Genomic DNA, 24510 nt, shown 5'->3' with positions numbered 1-24510 from the left:
CAATAAGCAAATTCCAGTACCTTTCACTTTAGAAACAAGTGTTATTTGCAGACCCTACAGGAAGGTCCCCACTGCGTTTTGGGGGGTGGCTTTTTGGTAATCAAAATGAGACTTTTCCCACTTAAAGTCATAACAAAGGAAAGAGATCACCTGGAGCAGCCCAAATCTCATCAAGGCCTTGTGAAACAAGGGCACACAGTGCCAGCGGCGGGACAACGCTGCACCGTGGCACGGCCACCACCACTGGTGTCCGCAGCGCGGCCGAGGACCGGACCCGGAGTCCCGTGGTTCATGCCAGCGCCGAATTGCTAGGCTACCCTCTCCCTGGAGGACAGGCCAAACCGGGCGGGATTTGTTAAACTAACAAAAAGCCAGCGAGACCGAGTGAAGGCGGCGAGGCCATCGGGCCTCCCGAGCGCAGGGAAGAAGCTCGCTCCCTCCAGCCGAAAGGCACGGAGATACGGTCCTACCTCCCAGCCCCTAGGAAAGCCAGCAAGATGCCACAGGGAGAAAGAAAACAAACCTGTGACGACAACCAGAGGGAAGAAAATAAACTTTAAAGCTCAAAACACTTCCCCCAGCTGTAAAAACAAAGGCACAGCAATGACCAAACAAGAGCACAAAGGAGCAGCATGAAAAGGGGACGGAGGGTAACACGGGGCTCGACCAGTCGGTGTTTTCAAAAGGTCAGCAGCCTGTGGGACGAACCCACCGCGTCCCTTGTCCCCAGCCTCTCTGGGATGAGCCTACCCATGTCCCTTGTCCCCAGCCTCCATCCAAGCCCAACAGCCGATCCACGCTCTGCACGAAGCGGGATATCAAGGAGGGTCTAAGGGACAAAAGCGCAGGGAAACGGGCCAAGAATAACTTCGGTTTGAGTCAGACCGGTAACAGGTGCCACAGAACTCACTTTTTCTTTGCTAGCACCTTGGATCAACGCGTATTTCGGAGGAGCAGCTCTGCTATCCTCTTCGCGGACGGAAACAGAGACCCAACGCGAGGTGACAGCAGAAACCCCATTGCCACCGGACGGGCAGCCCTGCGGTCCCACTGCACCGTGACGTGGCAAAGCAGGGCTGCAGGGACGGCGGAGGGTGGGAGAAGCATGAGGGGCTGCTCCAGGCCCTGGGGAGCAGCCCACCTCTGGAGATGAGCCACCCGCAGCTGCTGGTAGCAGCTCACAACAAAACCAACCCTGCAGAAGAGCAAGGAGGTGGCTCAGACCTGACCCCGCGGGACACCCTTACCAGGAGGGTGCCACAAAGCACCTCAGCCCTCCCCAAACTGCTTTTCGACAGGAGGCTGGGGAACACACCCGTGCATCGAAAGCGGGGTCCATCTCAGGGCTGCTACATCTCAGCACAAAGAAACGCAGCGCTGGAGAGCAGCAGTGCTGCCCCATCACCTCCCCAGCAGTCTTTCCACCTGAGCTTATCGAATGCTGCCAACATGCTGCTCCTCACTATTTCCAGGCGTGCAACTTGAAAACGTTTAACTCTATTAACTAACTATTAAAACCCGTGGAGCTATGAGGAGTTACATCCTTGACCTGAACACCAGACTCGTGTCACTCGGGAGCCCCTGGCTTGAAGCCCACACACGTGTCACAGAATCACAGAAAATCACAGAATCACTACGGTTGGAAAAGACCTGTAAGACCATCAAGTCCAACCATCAACCAACACACCCCACCATGCCCACTAAACCATGTCCCGCAGTGCCACGTCCACACGGTCCTTGAACACCTCCAGGGATGGTGACTCCACCACCAACCTGGGCAGCCTCTGCCAGTGCTTCACCACTCCCTCCGTAAAGAAATTTTTCCTATCACTGGTTACGTGGGAGAAGAGACCAACACCAGTCTATAGGACCTCTGAGGGCTCCCGAGAACTGCAATCCTGCAAGCGAACTGAAATGCAGAGACGGCCCTACAACGAACTTTTACTCATGTTCTGCATCACATGCAGTCAACAATATCAACATGTTTGCTACCACAAAACAATTTAAATTCAGTAGATACAGACTTATTCACAAAGCAAGGGGTTATATTCCATTAAACAGAAAGCTTTGGGGAGAAGAGCGAGAGTAAATCCACATCCTGTTTTTTCCAGCTCATTTATTTTACCGCAAAGTTGCACACTCATGAAAGATGCAGACACTCGACACTAACGCACATATTGTTGTCCAAAGAAAGAATTCATTTTGCTGAGCGCGCACAGCAGCCCGATGCCAGCGAGGAATGAAATACGACGGCTGCGGGTCCCCCGAGACGCTACGTATTGACCTTTCGTATTTCGCAGGCAATTGTGTATTTTGCACATCCACGCAGATGCACGGAATAGGCGCGTACACCCCCACTACTTTACTTAGAAGCATATACCTCTATTTCCGCTCTGATTTGCATCTTTCCAAGTATTGTTTAATTTGCAATGTAAAATAAAATTACAGTGTCAGAGATGCAACCAGAACGCTGTCCTTTTGCTTGGTTTCCATTACTCACTGAGCAAGAAAATAGGGGACAAAAGCCCGTTTACTTATACGGACCAAAAAAACCCCAAAAGTTGGCTAGAGAGATGTTTCAGATCAAACAAAAAGGCTTTCCTTGGCGGCTTCCCCGGGCCGCGTCCAGAGAGCGGTGCCAGCCGGGTGTACGTGAGCCCTCCCAGCCCACCGCCGCACTCCGAAGCCAGCAGGTAGGGAGACCAGAGGCGGTTAAAAATTAGACAGATTAAAGACCGTTTCCAAATAATGTGGGGAAATGGCCAAACACAGGCACACGCAATCACAGGGGCCTTGGTAGTTTATTTCTAAGTCTCCTCTTAGCAGGGAGAGGGATGGTGGTTAATGACTTGTATGCTTTATTGCTAACGAGCCAGCACTTACCCTGCAAACTTCCCTGGAGCAAGGGGAAAAACCAGATTCCCAAAGGGGAGAGGAAGGCTGAAGCAAACGCGCATCCAAGAGTGCTGCAATCCTGCGGGATGCTGGGCAGCCCAGCACCCTCCGGCTCTGCCGGCAGCGCAGGATGCCTCGGACCGCACAGGATGCGGCCGCGGGGCTGGCTAGGATAGCTAACGTGTTCGCTGAGACGATGATTCAGCCCACAGGAAGGATCATCTAAGAAGAATTGTTCGACACAATGAGAAAAACTTTCCCAAACAAAGTGTTCTCAACACCACCTGCCTGCCTCCCTCCGCGGGGCTGGGGCGAGCCCTCGGCTCCAGCTTTTGTTTGCATGTAACTTCAAGACTATGGTCGCCACAACAAAGCTTCGCCTTTTTGCTTTCTCCTCTCCCCAGGCGAGCACTGCTGAGCGCACAGCGGGCTCACGGCTGCCGTCCTGTCCCCCGAGAGCAAGCTGGTGGGCAACACAGAAGCCACCAACACCCTGGCTGTTGCCGAAACCGCTGGCCAGACCCAGTTACAGGGCTGTAACCGCAGGATTACAAATTCCAGTAGCTAAATATGCCCAAAATATGAATGTTGAATATGCCCAAAATATGAATGTTGAATATGCCCAACAAGCCAAGCTTACTAAGGCATTCCTAAAGCAAACCCAAGTGCCAGTAGTATACAACACACAGAGTTTTGGGGATAACTGCACCTACAGCCAAGGACTTTTCCCTGCCAGGCACCAGTTCTTACCCAATTTGGTTAACGCAACACAGCATGGTGAGAGAGTTACCTTAAGAACAGTTTAAGGACAGATGTGACCTATTTAGAGCTCTGCCAAATATTTCTGTAATTGAATATGCCATTGATTATTCAAATTGCATTAAAAAGGGCTGTATTTTATCTACTTGCTACTAAGAAGCACCATTTCCAAGAACTATGACTCTTTTTTTTTTCCTCTTTAAACATAAACACTTCAAGATGTTCACTTGTCCCTTCCCCTGCGAAGAATTCACATCTTTGCCATACTCCATGGCCCAAATTCCCCTTGTACCCCTAAAGCCAAAAGGACAAGTCACAGGAAGAGCTTACCTGAAAAAAAATACAAAATCATCAGCTTTATTCTAAGGTCTACAGAGGCTTATGGTGTAGAGAGCTTAGAGCCCATCAGGCAAGGTCTCAATCAGCCTCTTGACCATAGTAGAAATCAATGATGCATTGCACCGTGGGTTTAAGCTGTCAATCAGCCTCTGAGACCCTGTTTCTCATCGCACGTTGGCCAAGGGACACCAAAAAGTTGCTCCAGCCCCTTGTGCCCTGGTTCCCCTTGTCCGTAAAACCAGATCACAACACCCGTCTCCAAGCAGCGCATTAGCCCAAATGCTGGCGAAGAGATTACGGGACCGGAGCTGGTGGCGGTGGGTTGGTTTTTTTTTTTAAAAATCTACATCTGCCACCTGCTCTGGTTCAGTACGTAGACAAGTATCTGGGGCCAGCTCAAGGGAGGAGGCAGGAATGGAGGGTGGCAGGAACGGAGGGTGGCACTGCTTCTGCCAACAGCAGTGTGGATGCATCCCACGTTAAATAAGTCATGGAGGTACGGTATGAAGCATCCAGCTCAGGCTGGGATGCGTCAACCTCAGCAGATACCTTTTTCTGGGCTCCTCCTGCACTGGGTGGGACTTCGACTTGCTTGGACAACGAGGACATCGCTGAACGAGCGGAGGGGAAGCCCAGCCTTACCATCTCTTCATCAACGGGCTGGGCACACCGAGCCCTCCCTCCGTAACCCCCACGGCGGGTCCCGTACTGCTGACCTTCACGACAGCTCTCCCTCTCCCCGGGCAAACATGTCAATACCATGGATGAGGTGCCAGCAGATGGCACTCAACGTGTAGCACGGCTCCTCTGTTTTCTAGGACTAAACAGCACTTTTTTCCTGCGTGCACATTTCAAACCATTTCCTGGGTGCAACTTTACCATCACTTAAGAACAGCCGGCAGGAGCTGGTGTTCCTTGGTCTGATTGCTCATGCTCAACAACAAAAAAAGCCCTGAGAAAAACACACCGCACAGTTCCTAGGAAGCCCACGAAGATCTCATGCAAGCAGGTTTTATTCTTCTAACTATTACAACGCTAAGGCGCAACATTTCACCTAATTTACATCTTTCGCATTACCCTGGGCACGCACTGACCCATCATTCGGACTGCAGACAGGTGATGCAGCGCTGCCGGGAAGGGTGGGAGTCGGTTTTCTCCCCGTGCTCTGCAGCCAGCGCGGTGAACCCACGCATGCGTCCAGCCTGGCTTCGCGCACTGCGTCCGAGCCCTTTAAATGCTCTTCACATCAGTGCTGTGCACTATTCAGGGGAACAAGCTGGAGACAAAAAGAGACCCATTAGATTATCTTGTCTGTGTATCCTCTACATGAGTAGAGGATACTCTACTCTCATGTTTTGTTTTCTAGTGCTTTTGTCTAGACAAGCAGTAACACTTCTTAGCAGGAATGCCAATATAACTGTCTAGTAAAATGGACCATGAAGAAGTTTCTCTGCTATTTTGCTTTAAAGCCTGCTTTTAAGTACAAGAAGCTCAAAGGAATTTTTCCTCCATCAACAAAAGGAGCTGCATCAGTGCCCAACCCGTAAAAGCAGAAGCTCTGGTTGAAGGGGGTTAAAAACCTGGAGCTCCACTGTTTGTCGGGATGGTGAAAGGCGAACCGCGCCGCTGCCGGCATGCCTGGTGAAACCCTGCGTGTGCTCAGGATGAGCAGCTGCTGCCCCACAGAAAAGTCGCTGCATTTTCAAATGCAACTTCGGAAAGAATATATATGTATAAAAATGAGAAGGGGGAACAAAAAAACCCCAGCCACTCCTAGCCTCAGTGCTGCAGGGAAAATGTGAAAGACCAAAGTCATCACTGAACGACTGGACTGCCTCCAGCCTGCGAGCTCTGCCGGCAGCTCCCACCTCTGCTCCTGGGAGACCCTGGGCCACCCCGGCCGCGGACCAAGCTCCCTCCGCTTCCTCGCTGCACCGGGTTGATGAGATGGTTCAAGGCGTTGCAGCACTCGCTGCTCTGGAAGGAAAGGGTCCTTCTCACCCTGCATTTATCTTGAGCAAGTTCTGGGGCTTATCGGACTTTCCAGGGGCTGCTGAACGTGTAAGACAGCAGGAAATTCAACAAAAATCAGTTCCCCATTTGGAGCACAAAGTGCCCCAGAAGCCCCCAAGATGGGGCAGGCCAGGACGGACGGGAAGAGGAAGACCTCAGTCAGCAGCAAGCGACCGTCAGCTCAGCTGTCTGCAAAACCACAGCTCCACACCTCTCGCCTTTCAGGCGACGCGACAGCCCCATTTGCTTCTGCCACCGCGGCAGAGGGAGCAGATCAGAGGCTGGAGAGGACAACCGCCTCCGTGCGAGCTGCCTCAGCTGCTCCACCAGACCCCCCCAACCCCAGACAGAATCGAGGGGAAAACAAGCCGGTTGTAAACCTCTCCGGTGCCCGGGATCCATCCCACTGGAGGGTTTGGCTGTCCAGCTCCTGCCCACACTGCTCCGATCAGGACAAGGAGCACACATCTGCCTCCGGTGACCTCAGACACGGAGGTTTAACCCTCTCATGGGAAGCTAATTCTGGGCTTGCATGGTTTCATCCATCCTGCACATTCACCGTTATCTCAGCAGCACCCCAAAGCCTCAGTTGCTCCCCGGCATCCCAGGGGGAAGCCTGTCCACTACGAAGCACACAGCATACTGCCTCACTTAAACACAAGGCCACGTTTATTTAAAACTAAGAGGTGCAGGTTTCCCAACCAGAGCAGGAGCCGCTGTAGCCCAGCTCATTTCAAAGCCAGCACCATTGGTAGTGATTCAGATAAACTGGTTTCTCTCAAGTTAAAACTAGATACGCACGAGCCACTCGAATTAAAGCCAGACCATCGCCAAAGAGCTGGGCACTGGTTTGATTCGTTTCTAAAACCGGTTGAATTGAAAACCATCCCAACAAGCCCCTGGCAGGGGAAGGAAACCCCACATCCAGGTCATGTTACCCACCCAGCTACAGCAGTTAACCGTGCCAGCTCCCGGCTCGCAGCACGGGGACCACGGGCCACCACCTCACCCAAGAAACCCACAGCTAGCAGTTAACTTTGTTCTGTGCTGGAACCAGCCTCCAGCTACGTATCCTTCTCCTCTTCTTGCCGTGCCACTCGCCGCAGCTTGCTTTAATAGGTTTTAAGGGACTTACGTATACGTTATGGGGGAAGGCAGGGAAGCAGCAGAAAAAGATGAGCTGTCCTTGCAGAGGCATGCATCTTGCTCCCAGAACATGATTGTGTCTCCTCAAGCAGCATTAACGCTCTCCGCTCCTGCCCAAAAGCGGAACGGTACTGAAAGGCAGGGACTCAGAGCACGGGGAGGAGAGAAGGATCCCTGCAGATTTCCAGCCTGACACTCCAGCCCACCTGTCTCCAAATCCCTCGAGAGCAGAATTCCCAACTGAGCCGCTAAAAATTATTCCTTCGCACTCCATCCTCCCACCCTCTGCCAAAAAATCCCAATGTCGCCAGATGTCTGGCAGGAAGACCTACCCCAAAACAGCTTGTTCTGGGATGCCATGTCCATTGAGTAGCTGGCAGCCGAGGAGCCCAGCACCCGTGCCGAGCGGTCCGAGCCCCAGCGTGCTCCTCCCACCCGCCCGGGAGGAGCGCAGCTCCCGGTTCCTCCGTCCCTGCCCACTCCTGCCTGCCTTTGTTTGGGGGACTATAAAGGAGTTCACTCTAAGGACAGGCGAAGGCAGTTAAAAGAAAGTTAACGAGGTTTATGGAGTGGATTAAGTTTACCGGAGGATTTTACGATGCGCTGCCCAGAGAGCAAAGAGCAACTCGGCAGCATCTCTTTCAGATCAGGTTCGCTCCCAGGGAGCCCTGGGACAGCCTGAGAGCACCCCGGGCAATGGGAAGCGCAGGGAAAAACTCACCTATGTGGCTCAGTCACGCTCTTATCCACAGACGTTATCTCCTTAACACAAGCCCTTTTAAAGGCCAGGGTCGGGGCTCAGCTGCACTCCTCCTGCTAGCAGGGCTCCCAACCACGTCTGCAGCAGCGGCTCCCGGAGCAGTTGTTTGCCCTCTAACAAAAGCCATCTCCACCCAATCCTGCATGGCTCTGTTGTGGTGATACAGGGTATTTCTTTGGCACAGCCCCGGTCGCTGTTTATTGTCTCGCTTTCCTTTATCTGCAGATCTCAAAGCATTTTATAAATGTTAAACCTCAAAGCCTCTCTAGGGAACAAAACTGTTTCTAGCTATTGTACATATGGAGAGACTTGCCCAAAAATTAGGGCAGAGCTGGCAACGCGGCAGCGGAGACCAGAGCCGAGACAGCCTCTCTTGGCACAATATAAAGCGACACGGATCATCCCTTAAATACCTGCGTGGACAGACACATCTCCAGCTATTAACCCACACGCTGTCGAGCCACCTCTTGGAAGAAGCACTTGCGCCCACCAGCTCTGAAAGCCTTGCAAGGCTGGAGCGCGCAAAAATCTTTACAACTGGCAATCCAAACCACAATGTCTCACTAATCTTTCAGTTTTCTTCTTTGGGTAAAAAAGCACCAGTCCTACAGTTTCAACTTTTTAGAAAATTATTTAAAGAAAACAGAACAAAAACCCACAGTGCTTTTAAAAATACAAAGCAAGCTGGGGGAGAAGTGCTGTTCTCTATTTTTGAGCTGACCCAGAAGGGCTGGAAGAGGCAGCGTGCTGTAGGAGATGCTCATGCCTGGCTCTCCTTCTCATGCGGCGCAGGTCCTGCTGTCAAGAGGACCTAATCTGCAGTGGTTTCACAGTGGGGTGTGTAAGTCACAGCTCCCTTTTACTTGGCTTTATTTTCCATGCGCTTCAGTTGAAAGGAACCTGAGGAGCAGCAGGAAGTGGGAATTCAGTGTCATCCAGGTTTGGCTTTTCCCACTGCTCCAGGAAGACGCTGCGGTGAGCCGGATGGTACAGGAATCATACCCGCGCTTTACTCGGGAGATCACGGCGTGTAGACTCCAGCTAAGGGAGAAAACCAAAATAACCGAGCATCTGGGATGGGAAGGAGCCAGCACAGGGGTGCCCTAGCCAGGGGAACAGCATCTTGAAAACCCCATAGGAACGAGAACAGTGGCAGGAGGCCGCCTCGCAGCCAGCACAAGCATCCTCTTGGATGCACCAGCTCCTGTGCAACCTGAAACCGCTCCGCTTGGGCTGTAAAGGCTTTGGGAGCAGCTCTTACAAGAAACGAGTTCAGTGCCTGGCCCAAAGGACCTCCAATTTTGACTACAACAAGCAATCTAGCGAGGACCCCAGAAGTTTGCTGTGAGCTCATGGCTCCGGACATCAGTTCCCTGAGATGCCTCAATTCCCACACCCTTCTTGGAGCATCATCTCTCCCCCAAGCCCGGGATCTCACACAACACTCCTCCGGTTTCTGACCCATACCTAGTGCTCTGCACCACAAGAAACCTGGAAAAGCAAAACTGGTTATGAAGAGTGTGTAAAAAGCCCACAGGACAGAATTCAGGACTCATTTTCCACTCGGAGCTGCTCACATCCAAGTGGCATTTCCAGCGCGGCAGAGCTCCATTTGGATCAACTTCACGCTTCCCTGCGGAGCTGGGCAGTTCCTGGAAAGTCAGCGCAGGGAGAGCAACATCTCTGTGCCGCTAACCCTAAAAAGGGGGAGAACCGGAGATGGGTCAGGCAACCGCCAGCCCCTTCCACCGCTTCCCCGCTCGGGAAGGGTCCAGAGCCAGAGGGGCTACGAGGCAGCTTTTACCACCGGGGAGAGGACAAGCGAGGGCTTGCAGGTACCTCGGCTAGAAACAGCAGCTTAAAAATAAACGAACACTAAGTTCTGAGTTCTGAACTAATAGAAACCGAGAGGACTTCTGCAGGATCTCCGCTGACCACAAGGCAGCAAAGACTTCTTCCTCTTCAGCTGTTTCGCCCCCGGGTCGCTTTTGCAGGTCGTGGCTGCAGCCGCTGTAACCTCAGAGGCTGCTCGTTACATCACAGACGAGAAAAAGCCGATGAAGGAAACACAGCCAGGACAGGCACTACCGAGGCTCCACCTCAGAGCATCCCCCTCAGCCAGAAGCAGAATCCCACTAAACCAAACCCAAACTGGGAGTCTTATGCTCCCATTTCAAGCAAGAAGATCTAAAGTGGACCCGGGCTGTTTGGGTAAGGAGGAGCTGCGGACGGCAGCCGTCGGGGCCCTGGGTGTTGCTCCCCAAGGAAGCTCAACCTGCAGGTCCCTCCCAAAGGTTCAGATGGGCCGAGTTCACCAAACCACCCACCCTGCCCCTTCTCTCCATTTTGCACACCTTTACTACCCACTGATTTCCAGGGAAAGGCTAATTAAAACCGTGATGACTGCTGGGTCTTGCAATATCAACAATGAATTAACTGCAGGCAGATGGACAAAGAGGAGGAGGACAAGAATCAGGATGGCTCCAGGATTTAGGGTGAACACTGCCCAGGTGGGACCACCGCCACCGGGCGAGTGGCCGCACGCACAAGGAGAGGAGCTCAGAACCCCCTTCTTCCATACCCACCACTGCCACGTCCCCGGGGCTGGATGCGCCGCTTCCGCCAACATGGAAAAGGCTTTCGCCCCGTGCAGCCCCGGGTTCAGGTGAGACCTTTGCATTGCCCCAGTTAACACCTTCAGAGGGGCAGCGACAAAAAGGCTGAACCGGAGCGCGAAGGTGCAACCCCGTGCTGCTGGTCTGGACCGGACCGACCCTGCACCGGGGTTGCGCAGCATCCTGATGCGTCCACGGGACGAGGTAACTCCTGCAAGTGCCCAGGCGCTCGCCCTCCCGTTAACGGCACTGCCAGAGCCTCAGGCCTTGGTCCTCAGCACCTGCAGGCCAGCTCCAGGCTCGGTGAGAGCCGCTTGTGCCATTCGAAGGTGCCGCAGCCCTCCTGGGGTACAGACCATGGCTTTTCCTGGGAGTTTTTAGAGTTAAAGCGACACCGGTAGTGGGATTGTCAGCCGCATAAATGCACAATCAGGAGGGGAAGATGTGGGGGGAAAGCATCCAACTGGCGAATATAATACTTGGAAGGAAAAGCAGATTTTAAAAAAAATAAAAAATGAGGGGGTGGTAAAAAAAAAATCTCAGGAAGTCATCTAGTCATTCCTGCTCTTTGCTGAAACAATAGACTCGGGATGCTGGCTAAGTTATAAATAATCCTGCTGGCTACACAACACAAATACAAGACAGGAGCAGGGTAACTATCGGCTCAATGGAAAAGTGACTCACTACCTTCTTACAGCATACCCAAAGAAGGGCAAACGCCACGGCCCCGCTCCTGCTTGACGGGGCTGTGCCGGCGCAGGGGCTCCGCCGGCCGGTACCCCCGTCCCGGGAGGGGAGGAGCAGCTCGGTGCTTCGGGGAGCCAAAGCCCGCGCGGCTCCGAGACACAGGCGCCCTGTGCCACAGCGTGCTTTTGCAGTGGCGAGGCCGTCTCCAAATCAAAGCAGAACGCACAGCCTGTCACTGGGGGACTGACGGCAAGAAAGCACTTAAATTGGGGAAAATAATGGGAAGCCACTAACTCCGCAACATCCTTCTCTTTTTAGAAGGGAAGTTGCCATCGCGAGATGATTTGGCTGAGCTGCTTTCCAGATCGCTCCTCCGAAATCTGAGAGCGAGCACAGAGATAAGCGAAGCCAACACACCTCGAGATGCTGGTGAAACTGCCCCAGGGAAGGCCATGCGTGCAAGGGTCTCTGCCCCGAACGCAGCACTGGGGGACGTACATGGCCCCTTTGGCCTGGCAGCTCTCATGGGGAAGGGAAGACCCACCTTTTGGACACCCAGGACAACCTCGTAGTTGCTCCGGGTCCGTGGCTGACCATGGCACAGCGCACGAAGTGCAGCAGCTCTTACACCAGGACCGGGGTGCCATGCGCATGGCCACGGTAGCAAGGAGCCCTCATGCCAAGAGTAACTGAGAAAGCGAAAGATGTTCCCAACTGGAGACTTAGATAATTTGGAAGTGACATAAATTCTCCTTTTTTTTAAAAAAAAAAAAAAAAAGGAGGGGGGGAAAAAAGAGCTTCCTGACTTGTTATTCCATTACCCAAATCTGGAAATGTAATCATATTAGTTCAGCTGCATTAACACAACAAAAAGCCCCAACAAAAACCGTCTCAAAGATTGAACTGATCTCCAAGAGGCCGAGAGAAAGGAGAACAAAAGTCAGAAACCTGTGGCAAGCAGATCCCCCTGTGAGCGCCACGGCCAGCCCGGCACCCAAGCGATCCTCCGAAGACAGATTCGCAGAGGATGTGAAATAATCAGGATGTGAAGTGATTTTTAAGGGTTTTTTTTGCCAGGTAGGTGAGGTAAAAGGTCACCAAGAGCCGTGTGAGCACAGCCAGCTCAGCAACAAAACGCTGAGCTTGTTACAGAGCTTAACTGAGTTTAAACGTACCTCAGACGAGGAGAAAAATCCAGCCTCTGGCCAAGCGGGAAGTCCAGGCAGCTCTAAGAGGCTGTAGGGATGCGCTGCCATGCACCCAGCCACCCTACGGCTCCTAGAACAGCTCTTCTTCCAGCAGTCCGAGCAGCAGCGAGATGCCACCGCGTCTGTTTTACGGCGGCCGGGAAACGCTGCCGGAGAAGCAATGGCCACAGGGAAACCACGGCCCCGTCTGTGAAGGGGCTTGGAGCTGCCACCGCTCCAACAAACTAGAACTAAAGAGCCAAAAAGCTTCACCCCCTGCTAGGAAGCTGCGGCCGGTGCACCTTCAGCAAAGCCCCCCATGCCAGGAGACGAGCTGAGGCGCACGTGCACAAACCCCATCCGACGGCAGGCTGGGAAAACGAAGCGAATAACCCTCGCCACACGCCTGCTGCGGAGGCAAAGGGACTCGGAGCCTGCACAGCCGGGCCACTGCCTCGCCTTTTGAAAGAAAAAGTGCCTGTCGATACCAAAGTCTTTTCTAAGTCAGCAAAAGAGGTTACAAACCTATGAGGATAGAGCAGCCGCAGCTGAAACCCAGAAGCACGGGGAGGCTCGGCAGCAGGCTCACCTCCTCGGCCATGAGCGGAGCTGCCACTGAAAACATGTTGCTTAAGAGTAAATCTAATCCCTCTCCTTCGGGGGGCTGGAGCCTCCGTACTTCAGAGGACGCAGGAACGACCACCCAGCCAGACAAGTTCATTTAAGGTTTTGGAGGAAAGGTGTGAACAGTTTGAACCACGGTACAAGAAATAAAGGAACCTTGCTTTAAATTTTTTTCTTTAAAAAGGCAAAAAAACCACACAAACAAAAAAAAATCAACCACATGCGATAGGGAGGCACATCCACCTTCCCACAGCCTCTCAGGCCATTCATCATTTGGATAAAATCCAGTTTCACATTGAAATTCAGCTGGACTTTCAAATGCAAATACGAGGAGAAGAGCAACATATGGTAGAGGTTAGTATGTATTTTTCCTAATTAAATGGCGTACTGCTGTTTTGTATAACAATGTTAACGGGGCATTAAGAAGCCTTTGGAAGAGAGACCACCTCACTTTAAAAAAAAAGTCCCAGAGAGCAGAAGGGGCCCAGGACCTCCCCGCTCTCCGAGGGGTGGTCACACACTCACCACCGCAAGGACGGGTTTCGTCACTTGTCACAACCAAGCCACCCGTCCCCACCGGTTGTGTGGGACGAGGCAGAAAGGTTAAGAGAGGCGATTGGCAACACCAGTGTCCTCCAAGGCTTGTCCTGCAGGAGTTTGGCTGGGTCTTCTTCCAGGTCGGGGCCACGATGGGTTGTCCCCTGGGCACTCCTGGATGTCCCCACCTCTGTGACCCAAGAGCACCATGACAGAGCCCCGGGAGGGCTTTTGGAGGGGGAAAAACCTCACTGGCTCCTCATTCCCAGGGGCCAGGGATGAAGGAGGGGCAGAAGAGGCTTCAAAACTCTTTGAGAAGGAGAGGAACAGCTCTGCCTCGAGCGGCAGCCAGCGAGCTCCGGGTGGCCGCCACCAAACCTGCTGCCCACCGGTTCCCAGGAGAGGCGAGTGCTGCTGCCGAAGGAGACCCCACGGCTTCCTGGCGGTCCCCAGCGCCCTGCAGACAGGACACGGGGAGCGTCACCCACTTTCCTGGAAGGTTCTTCCCATTTAGGATGGGCCAAGGTTTTGTAGACAACTGTCCTTTGCCCCGTTGGTATGTAAAAAACCACCTCCACACACGTGCCAGAGGCTGCCCTTCCTCCCAGCCTCCTCCCCAGATGCTCTGAAACGAGGCCCGTTTATTTATTTTCGGTCCCTGTCTAACCATGAAGACTCCCCTGCTAGAAAAAGCTCATGCTACATTAACTTCACCTCCCTCTTGCTCCTGACGCAATCTCCAGCTAAATTTAGAGGGAGACGTTGCCTTAGGTCACTTTGGAGGTGGGGATCTGCTTCTCAGGGTTAACAGGCAGATGGACAGTATTTTTTAAAAATTTTTCTCCCTGCTGGCTTTGGAGCTGGGCTACCTGGAGAGTTAATTGAAAAATTCAGGATAAAAAAAAAAGGGGGGGGGGCAGATGTCCTGGACTGCCTCTTTCCCTCCTTTAGTGGGGGAGCAAGGGGCTGTGAAGACATCCTCCCTCCAGAAACATTAATCACGGCAGCGAGAAGAGCATCAAAACAGCCGCTACAAAAATTCTCAAAAGCTGAATCAAGAAATCTTCACTCCCAGTTCAGCTTTTTCCTCTCCTGATGTTTCTTCATACGTATTCCCACCCTGCAAGGCCACCCGGGACAGACAAATCCAGAATCTCCATAACCAGACGGCAAAACTCCCCATCCTACCCCAAACCCAGGTTGAATCAGTTTCAAGACGGCGAAGACGCAAAGGCCACAGTGGCTGCTCCTGCGGCATCCCGGAGAGGACAGACCCCAGGGAGCCGCAGCCGCGAGTCTTGTCCGGCTGTTTGGCTCCGGTCGTTGGATCCTCCAGCAAAAAAACAGCGACAAACCCTTGGGAGTGACAGCACCTTCAGGCGCCGCTTCCACTTTGGGTGGGGAGGTCAGCCCGGTCCTAACTCCGCCGGGGAGCGCTGCTGGGGCGCGTGGCCCCCCGAATCGGCTCCGGCTGAAAGACTGGCTGTGCCGCCGCTGCCAGATGCGCACGTTTTGGTGCCATGAGAGCTCTGTGCCCCAGCTTGCCTCAGGTGATCTCCTATCCTCAGAGCTCGCTGTGCTCCCGGTCCCCCGTACAATTACGCATTCAGCACCACAATATATTTCACACTGTATTTCATGCCTCATTTGGCAACAAAATTAATTAAACTTTAAGTCAACACTGACGGAGTGCGGTACCTTTCTTCCCTCTGTGGCATATATAACTCAATTTGTTTAAGCTAATGCGCTAATCAAGATTTGCAAAGTATTTGGGAACCTTTTGGCAGAGGGGCCTCCGAAGCGCGCAGCGAGACGCTCTCCGTGCCGGCTGGCCTCCGCTCGGAGGTCCGGCAAGGGCACAAGCATCAACCAGCGGACTACAGGCTGTCTGCAACCACCCTGCGGAAAAGCCCCACTTTCTTAAAATACAATCCCTCCCTCAACAGCGCCGGTCACCAACAGGTACCTGCGTTCAGGCCAGCACATCGTCTTAGGGGTTTTTGCAGCCTCCAAGCTGCCCGATAGCTGGGACGTGCGACATCAAGCGCGTCACTACCCATCCTCGCTTCCCAAGTTGATCAGGTTCAGCCAACTGCAGGTATCCCGCTGGGCTGGTGGCCTGGGGATGTGCCAGGGAAACCCGAGGCTGCCCAGGTCCCTCGTCCTCGCCACACAGGGACAGGCGGGCGAGCCGGTGCTCCTCCTCGGAGCCTTAGGGCTGCCACCCCCTTGCCGTGCTCCTGGGATTTCTCAGCTATTTGGAGGCGCTGGAAAAGGGCAAGATAATCCCAACCCACACGGCTGGGAATCCGAGAGGCAGATGTGGGCAAACTTTTTGGCATAACTGAGACAGCTGCATCGGCCGCACGTCCGCCACTGGCCCACCGCTCGTCAGCCCTCCACGCGATGGAGAGGGCCCTGGGCAGCCGACAGCACGTGGGTGGGCGAACCCCTCCGCTCCCGCGCCCGGAGCAGGTAAAACAGGCTGAGCAGAAGCAGCGAGGAGCCTCACCGTGGAGCGGCCTCACCGGGAAGCGAGTGCCGAGACAAAAAGAGAAACAACAGCCAGCAATCAGCGACCCGGGGTTTACCTGCACCGCGATCCCTGCACCGCGGGGGAGAGATACCAAACCCGCTCCCGGGAGCGCAGCGTGTTTTTCAGGCACAGCCTGGCTCACGCTGCTCCCGGGGCCGGTTTCCAGCTGATGCAGCCGGATCGCCCCCGCTCCCAGAGTTAGCTAATCCTGCCACGTTGCTGCCAATGGGCAGATCCAGCCCGGTTTAGGGAATCGCCTCGCATCAGCCTCATCTACGAGGGGACGTGGTGTTTCCCGGGAGGGCTTCACCTGCCCGTCGAGTTTAGTCGATGATCTCTTCCCATGCTCTCGGGTCCGCAGCTCAAAGCGCTCAAGAAACAGAGACGCTCACAACTTCACTCCGATGACCACGGGGAGGCTTGTGTCAACATTTCCTTCTTCCAGCTAAAGCTGTAATCACCGTCATCTTCCCACTTGTGAAAATGTTGCTTGCAAATAACATCATTATCCGGCTGGGTTCAGAGTCTGCTCTTGTGTTAGAAAAGCATCGAAAATATCACCTTTACGAGTGATTTTGGGTGCTAGTGAGCAGAGAAGATGCATTTATAGCATCCTTCAGCCATGTTAACACTGGAGAATGTAGTGCCAGGTTAGAGATGAGGCCACCCAGAGTAACAAAATAGCACCACGCATTAAATCCATCCCCTTAAGACACCCATTTGCTGTCTCAAATTAAAAATAAAATAAAAAATATTCCAATTTGAGTTTCACTGCATGTAAACATTAACAATGGAGATACCATAAGCAGAGTGACTGGTCACACGCGGGACACGTGCTGGAGCAGGGCACCCTACAGAGCATGCAGAATTTGAAATTAGCAGCAGCGAGGTCCAGCAGAAACGCTTGCCAGACCTGCTGGGCCCCTTCCAAAGCCATCTCTCCCCTTTGGAAAGGGCACAACAAGCGTGCAAGGCCTCGAGCTGGGATGCTGAGCCAAAGACAAACAATACAAATCTCAGCCCCACACCGACACGTGCCGCTCGGGTAGTCCTGCGTGAGCAGGATTTGAGGTGGGCTGAGGCAGAGCTGCTGCATCCCAGAGCCAAACCCCAAGCATGCTGCCCTCCAGAAGATCATTTGGAATGAGGCCCTGGCCCTCGTGATTAAGAAGACAGCAGTGTGAACAAGGCAACGACATTAGGCATGCAATTAATACGCAACCAGCTCCTCTTATTAGACAGCGCTTGAGCTTGTACACGTTCTTTTGAAACACAGAAGGTTCACTCCTAGCCCAGCTTCGCGTCAGCTTTAATCCAGGCAAGGCACGTGATTTTTACATAAGACACACTCATCTCGTCATAACCCCTCGAGCAGGCACGGTTACACTAGTACGGAATTGTCTCATCTAGGGAAGGAAAAAGCTCTGCCGGCAGGAGACAGTTGTACTGCTTTAGCTCTTCTGGCAAAGTTAAAGCTGTGTGCTTAAACAAGGTCTGTGTCAAATTTGCAGTTTCTAAACAAAAGCTGTCGCTTATCTCAGTACAGCTTCGGCTCTCTCGTACCCCCGACATTCCCTGTGCTCTTTCCTACTTCAGAATCTCAATTCCAGCCAGGAGGACTCTTCCCCGGGGTGGGAGAAGAACAGAAAAACCCCCCAAAAAACCCTCTCCTCTGAAAACGTGCACTTCTCTACCCCCTGAAGTTAAGCACACACCAAGACAGGGACCAGGTTCTATTTGCCTCTCCCCAACTGCTGGAGAAGCACTGAGCTGCTATCAGAGCATCCCCACTGCAGCAACAGCATGGTTCCCCTTTTCCTGCTCTTCCCAGGCTCACTCCTCGTGCATCTGTTAGGAACCGGCTCTGCCTCTGGCAGGACACCCTCGCTCTCAGCCCTGCCCAAAAACGAGGGAGAGAGGGAGGGAGGGAGGGAGGGAGGGAGGGAGGGAGGGAGGGAGGGAGGGAGGGAGGGAGGGAGAGAGGGAGAGAGGGAGAGAGGGAGAGAGGGAGAGAGGGAGAGAGGGAGAGAGGGAGAGAGGGAGAGAGGGAGAGAGGGAGAGAGGGAGAGAGGGAGAGAGGGAGAGAGGGAGAGAGGGAGAGAGGGAGAGAGGGAGAGAGGGAGAGAGGGAGAGAGGGAGAGAGGGAGAGAGGGAGAGAGGGAGAGAGGGAGAGAGGGAGAGAGGGAGAGAGGGAGAGAGGGAGAGAGGGAGAGAGGGAGAGAGGGAGAGAGGGAGAGAGGGAGAGAGGGAGAGAGGGAGAGAGGGAGAGGAAGGCCTTCATGTTTCAACCTCACTGCAAAGGCACAGGAGAAACAGCTGCCCGGGGCGGGAAGCCCTGGGAGCGGGAACAGGCACCCCAGGACAGGAGGATCAGAGACACAACTGGGGTGTGATGCTGGAATAAGGGAGACAGGCGTGAAGATCTTCCCCTGCCATTTGTTCCCTCATGCTTGCTATTTCCTGCCCACCCGTGTTCCCTGCCCCCAGCTTTCGGGCCCTCCAAGCCTTTTCTTCCAAACCCTGCTTTTTGTATCCCGGTTAACGGGATCCACGCCCCGGGAAAAACAGGGAGCAGAAAGGGGAGAGGAAGGAGAACAGGAGTTTCCTGAAGGCGGAGGCACAAACAAAGCAGAAAGGCATTTAACACACCTGACTAGCACGTGGGAGACGAACTTCACTGAAAGTCCTCCAGGCTTTGTTACTGGAAAGGTTGGGACTGCGGCACCCTGGGTGTTTCCCTGCAATACCCTCAGCATGCCGGCAGCACCCTCCTACACCCCGGGAGCGGGCTCTGCCAGCAGCAGGAATGGAAACGCTCCAGGGGTGCGGAGAGCGGCGGAGGGCTGCAGGGATTGTCTCCTTCCAGCCTTACAGGACCTCACAGCTTTGCAAGCTTGACTTGTCCATGGCAAGGCTTTATTTTACCTTTGATAGCGGCTAAAAAGTAATTTTTACGTTGAAAGAAACGGTCACGCCAGGAGGCAGGCAAGGAAATTTTTCTGCTTTGACTTTTTTGTTGTGGTGGCTTTGTGTTTAGTGACAGTTTTGCAAGTCTGCTGTATGGGCACGCACGCACCCGCAACATAAACAAGCAGCCTGAAGTACGTACTTTAATGGAAAGTGCCAGTTTTAAATATCAAGTCACATATTGTGCACCTCATGTCCGCCTTTCATCATCTATCAAAATAGCAAGCAAAGCCCATCACTCCCACTTCAGCATAAGCAAAACATGTGGGAACTAGAGGCAGTTAGTAGGAAAACGTGATACATCCTTACTAATAAAAGCTCCTGTTTTCCTCACCATGGTAAATAGTTGCGAATGCTATTCTGCAGCCTGAAACTCACTTGCTGACAGCACGGCAACAGAAACGCTGCGCTTAGCTCTTCGCAGCTCTCTAACTTAGATGCTTTTACTGCAAACTCCCCAGCCGGCCGCTCCGCAAGCGAAGCGGAGCCCAGCGCCGCTCCCGCGTTTGCAGAGCTGCCGGGGCAGGCACCGCGCTCCCAAGCGCCCGACCCACCCCTCCCCACCTTGGAGCTTCCTAATAGAGGGCTGCATGCACACACAAAATAATTAAATCTTCAAACAGCTCACCCATAGCACCAATTAAAGAGACAACCTCATCTTTCATAGAATTTATTACTTTCAGTGCTGTTGCCACAGGTATCCAAGTTTGAACGTTGTTTAAAGCAGGCTTTCAAAGGGGATACAGACTCACCTACCTCCAGGGAGAATGCATTTACTTTGTTCAGTAGACTATAACTTAAAATCTGTTACATGCACCAGCTTGTAACTCTTTGAAAAACTCCCCGGTTAGCCAGCTTCAAATGTATTTTATGAACTTGCCCCGATCAAAGCGATTCCCTCAACAATGAGCCTCATCTCGCCATCTCACTAGCAAAAAAGCACCGAACAAATTTTAGGGGTGGAAACGACAGCACAGACCAGGAGGGGACTCTCCCTTCCAAACCCACCTAAGAGATCCCAAGCGAGGCAGCTCCCTTCAGCACAAAGCAAGAAGGAAAAGACATTTGATGGTGAATTCACTTACTCAAAAGGGAAGGGAAGACAAGAAAAAAGCTATTTTTTTAGCAGAGCTTTTATTTGTTGCGAGCAGAATCATCTGCCAGCAGGAGACCGCCTGGGCTTCTGTTTCAATAAGACACAAACCTGGCACTGCGCACCATTTCTGATGCGAAGGAGAGATGGTTGCACACTCTCCATATTAACCACGGATGCAAAGCACTGCTCACGAGCTGCTCCCAGAGACGCGTTACCTCGCACAACCATTTGCCTCGGTTTTATTTCCCTGCTCCGCAGAGCCCCAACTCATTTGCTGAAGCAAAGGCGCAGCCGGCACACGCTGACCCTGCCGAAAACTCAACAGCCACGAGGCGACGGCCCCGGCACAGCCCCATGCCGCGACGGCAATGCCACGGCCCAGGCTGGGAAGAGACAATGAAACTTCTTTGCGTCCTACCACTCCTACTGTCTCAATGTCAATTAAAAATGGTTATTTCCATGTGAAATTTAGCACGCGCGGTTTCCTGCTAGAGGCACAGTTTAATTAAGCGCCCTGGGAGGGAGCTCGTTTCTGATCAGATTAGTCATTTATGAACTATGACATGGGGGGGGGCGGGGACGGAGGACACCGTTTTAAATGTTTTGCTACTGCAAATAATAAACAAACAGTTTGGCAAGGGGACGACGAAACCGCAGCCTTCTAGGACCAGGACAATAGGCATACACTGAGCGTCCCGGCTAAAATAAAATAGCAGCAGCAAATGACACGGCTTACGCTGGAAAACACTAGTTGCAGCTCAGAGCCCCGGGAAGACCAACTTCCCCGCGGTGACCTATATGTGCTATAAATGCTGCAGACACGGTCTGCATGACGTAAGCTCCATCCTAGTGGCAATTGTTGGGTTTCGCCCTGCCAAGAAAACGCAAAGCGGAGGTGCTGAATTGTCCATGCGGCGGGGTAGCTAAACCAGTTCCTCCCTGGTGCATTTAAGGACAGAAATGAGGGAAACAGTGGCAGAGCTTAAAATAAAACCAGGAGACAAATATAAAAGCAAAGGGATCTCAAAGCTGGAGGACTTGCATTAACACTTTGAATTTTCCTGGCCTGGGAGAGAGAAACGGGTTCCCCTTCGCAAAGGGTCCACCCGCACAAGCACCAGCAGCTCGGCCAGGGCAATTATTAATTGGGATTTGAAAAGGATTTGAATTTGGGGCAATTTTATCCCTGTGATTTTCTAGTAGCACTGTTTCATATGAGCGTTCTACCTTATTTACCAGCTGAACTTAGGAAGCAAGAACCTCATCTTGGCAAGTGGGGCATTTTGGCCGGGAGTCATCAGAGTCACTGCCTTGCTCCCTTCGCTCCTACCTTCCCCTGGGGAAGAAAGAACCTCGAGTTAATAGCTCCTCCAGCGGGGAAAAAAATAAAAGCTACCCACTGCCCCAAGATTTCCCCAAGGAGGAGAGAGACGAAAAGTGGGAGGCCACGAATTCACATGTGCAAGGGTGGGCAGAAACATGAAACATCTCTTTTTCTGGCATGTAAGACAACACCAGTTTATTATCCTGGGGTTACTACAATAACCCCAAATAATGATATACTGGCATTATGGTGCACACTACCAAGCTACGACTTAAGCAAATCGGTGTTTGCTTCTCCTTTCCAGGCAGAGGGATGGCAGCAGAGGGGAACTGCCGCGCTATCTTTATCAGGGGTACGGGACACTGACTGAACAGGAGTGTTCGAAAAACATGAGGCACGTTAAAGATGAAGCCTAGGCCTTCTGCAAGGCAAGAAGATTTAGGGAGCTAATCTCCAGGTCCAGATTACAGCATGGCTGCAAGGCGCTCCGCTCCCCCAGCAAGTCCAGATCCCCAAATCCAAGGAACATCTCCTCTTCACCCTCTGACCACATCAGGGTTGGTGACGATTTGACTTCAAATTACATTTTGAGCCGGATGGCTGGCTATGCCTTTGGGGATGAATTAGTACCTGATTGTACCTTGCTGCCAGTTAGTGAATTAAGCTAAACCAACATCAACAAACTATGAAAACAACCACTCGCCGCTATCTAGGACCTAGTTTAGACACCTTGGATCCTTCTAACAGAGAGTGCACCCCTGCGCATGGCACATCTCGTTAACGTCTTACTGCAGTTATTCACCCCACCAGCAAAAAATCAGTCATGAAACATTCAGGACCACAGAGAAGTCACCAAGTTGACACGCAAATGAAACACACGCCCCACTCTCCACAGGTGATGCCAAGGATGACTGGCCAAGGGATAACTCCGCTGCTGGAGCAAAAGGCTTCCCCTAAACCACGCTGCGAGCTGCGCGTCAAACCCAGGATGCCCACGGCAGGACAAAAGAGCCGCCACAGAGCCCCAAGACCGGGACAGCAGCGATTGTGCAACTGCCTTCAGTGCAGTTGTATAACATCACTCCTCTGTTTTTATGAACTGCTCACAGCCAGACTCAAAAAGCAGCAGCCCAGAGGAAGGGTGGTGTCAACATTACCTTTCACTCACCCGAAAGAAAAGAAGCGGAGGGAGAAAAAAAGATTTTGTGTCGTTTCGGCTGCTGCACAGCCAAGCGGAGGGGGGTCCGGTCACTGCGCCGGCTGTACCACAGAGCCCTGCTCACAGCCTCTCCTCGCTGGCCAGCACTATAAACCTGGCAGCCAAGCCAGCCGCCGAGCAGGAAACGAATTAATGCGAGCTGCTCCATTACTATTCTCTCACTAGCGTGTAGCGCGTCTTTTGTGGATTATTTTAACAGAAGTCGTCACACACAGGAACACTCGCTGGAGAGATCAGCTTCCATCTGGGTTAACCCGAGAGTTTTCTCCCCTCGAATTTCCTCCAGCACCCACTCAACAGCTTCCCTCCCTGTAAAAACGTTTGCGCAAAACCCTCTTGACATGCAGCTAAACAGCCCAATCTGAAAGCATCAAATTTCTCCGGCCAAAAAGGGCAGGAGCAGGGCAGAGCAGAGTACACACCTCCCATCCCGCTTCTGCAGGTTTCCCGAAGAGCTGCCCCACAGCACGCTGTGGCATCAAAGCTGCTTTCTAGAAATCCCACCCCGGTCTCCGGGATGCCTCCCGGTGCTGCGGCATGGCCGTTCCACATGGCCAGGAGTTTCCCCGGACAGCTTAAGTCGACCCAGGGTAGAGAAGGTCAAGTTTTAACCATCCACAAAGTGGCAGCGTGTTTCAGCAAGAAAGGCAAATGAACTGAACCTCCTGCATGCCAGGGGCCGCAGCGAGCCCTGCACAGAGCAGCTTCCCCGGGCATCAAAAGCCTGGCACGGCACCGCACCGTCCACCCGGGGAATTCTTTGCTTCAGCCTCAAATTAACCTGTGCCGCGTTTCCCAAGCAGACATCTAAAGCTACGCGCCCTTCAGAGAGGCGCCTATCGCAGCCGGATCGCCAGCCCGCTCCTCCCAGCAGACACCCTGCTCCCGAAGCCCTTTGATGTTGGCACCCCTGGCCCCTCCTCGGCAGACGGGCCGCCCAGCGCTTCTGGGGAGCGGGGCCAGCTGCTGGCTTCAGGGGCACTGCGGCAAGGCGGGACAGGCGAGGCTCTGCTCGACAGCACCCCAAAACTGCAGCAGGGTCCAGCTCGGAGGCTGGTGAAACAGCTCCAGCCACCCTTGCTGCCTGCCTCCCCGGGGCGGCCGTGCTGCCTGGAGGCATCTGGCCAAGGGGGCTTTGCAAAGGTCCCTTTGGGAGTGCCGAGGTCCCTTTGGGAGTGCCGAGGTCCCACCCAACAGCAGGAAGCGGCTGGAGGGTCTGAATGGAGCAGACACCCAAACTGCACCAGAGTCTCCCTTTGGGCAGCTGAGCCCCAGGAATTAACCACCACCACACCACCGTGTCTTCTGGGTGACGTACAGCAAAAGTCTTCCAGGGCGTACATCTGCAGACACACGTTCGTCTAAGCAGCTTAAGAGAACAGCATTGACTGTCTGCTGTCAGGCTGCTACAATCGGAGCGGCGAGACAACAACCTTTAGCTCAGGTAGTGACTTCTCAGTTGGAGACAGATCAGCAAGAGCAGCTTTGCCTACCCGGAGACACATGGAGCGACAAGAAAATCATCCAGACAAATGGTAGCAGACCATCACCAGAAAAATACATAACACAAAACTACAGAAACCTGTCCCTTTTCGGTCTCTGGAAGCAAACACAAATTTATTGCAAGAAACATTACAGTGTTAAGAAAAAAAATTAAGATGACAGTACCTGATCCTCCAAACTGAGTGCTCGCTAGGGTCGTGGGTCTGTTTTTTCCATTAGCCACTGGCAGGGGAAACATCTAGAAAAACAAGAAGATGAGAGAGAAGGAAGAGAAAAGAGATTTCAGTATGTTAGTTTTACTGT

At 53.0% G+C, this 24510-nt stretch overlaps 1 protein-coding gene across 11 annotated transcripts in view; it reads right to left on the bottom strand.

The window, feature by feature from the left end:
* TCF3 (transcription factor 3) overlaps positions 1–24510 on the bottom strand; it is an 81972-nt gene that overhangs the window by 47655 nt on the left and 9807 nt on the right. For 10 of the 11 annotated variants that reach the window (XM_059831817.1, XM_059831820.1, XM_059831821.1 and 7 more), the window contains exon 3: positions 24373–24445. In XM_059831817.1, the coding sequence (XP_059687800.1) occupies positions 24373–24445 (73 nt within the window). Of the gene's footprint in view, positions 1–7484; positions 7499–24372; positions 24446–24510 lie in introns of those variants that run through there. The other variant, XM_059831827.1, reaches the window with a different exon arrangement.

Source organism: Gavia stellata, chromosome 32, assembly GCF_030936135.1.
Source record: "Gavia stellata isolate bGavSte3 chromosome 32, bGavSte3.hap2, whole genome shotgun sequence".
In the NCBI taxonomy this organism is placed as follows: domain Eukaryota; kingdom Metazoa; phylum Chordata; class Aves; order Gaviiformes; family Gaviidae; genus Gavia; species Gavia stellata.
This window is presented reverse-complemented; position numbering and strand designations above follow the sequence as displayed.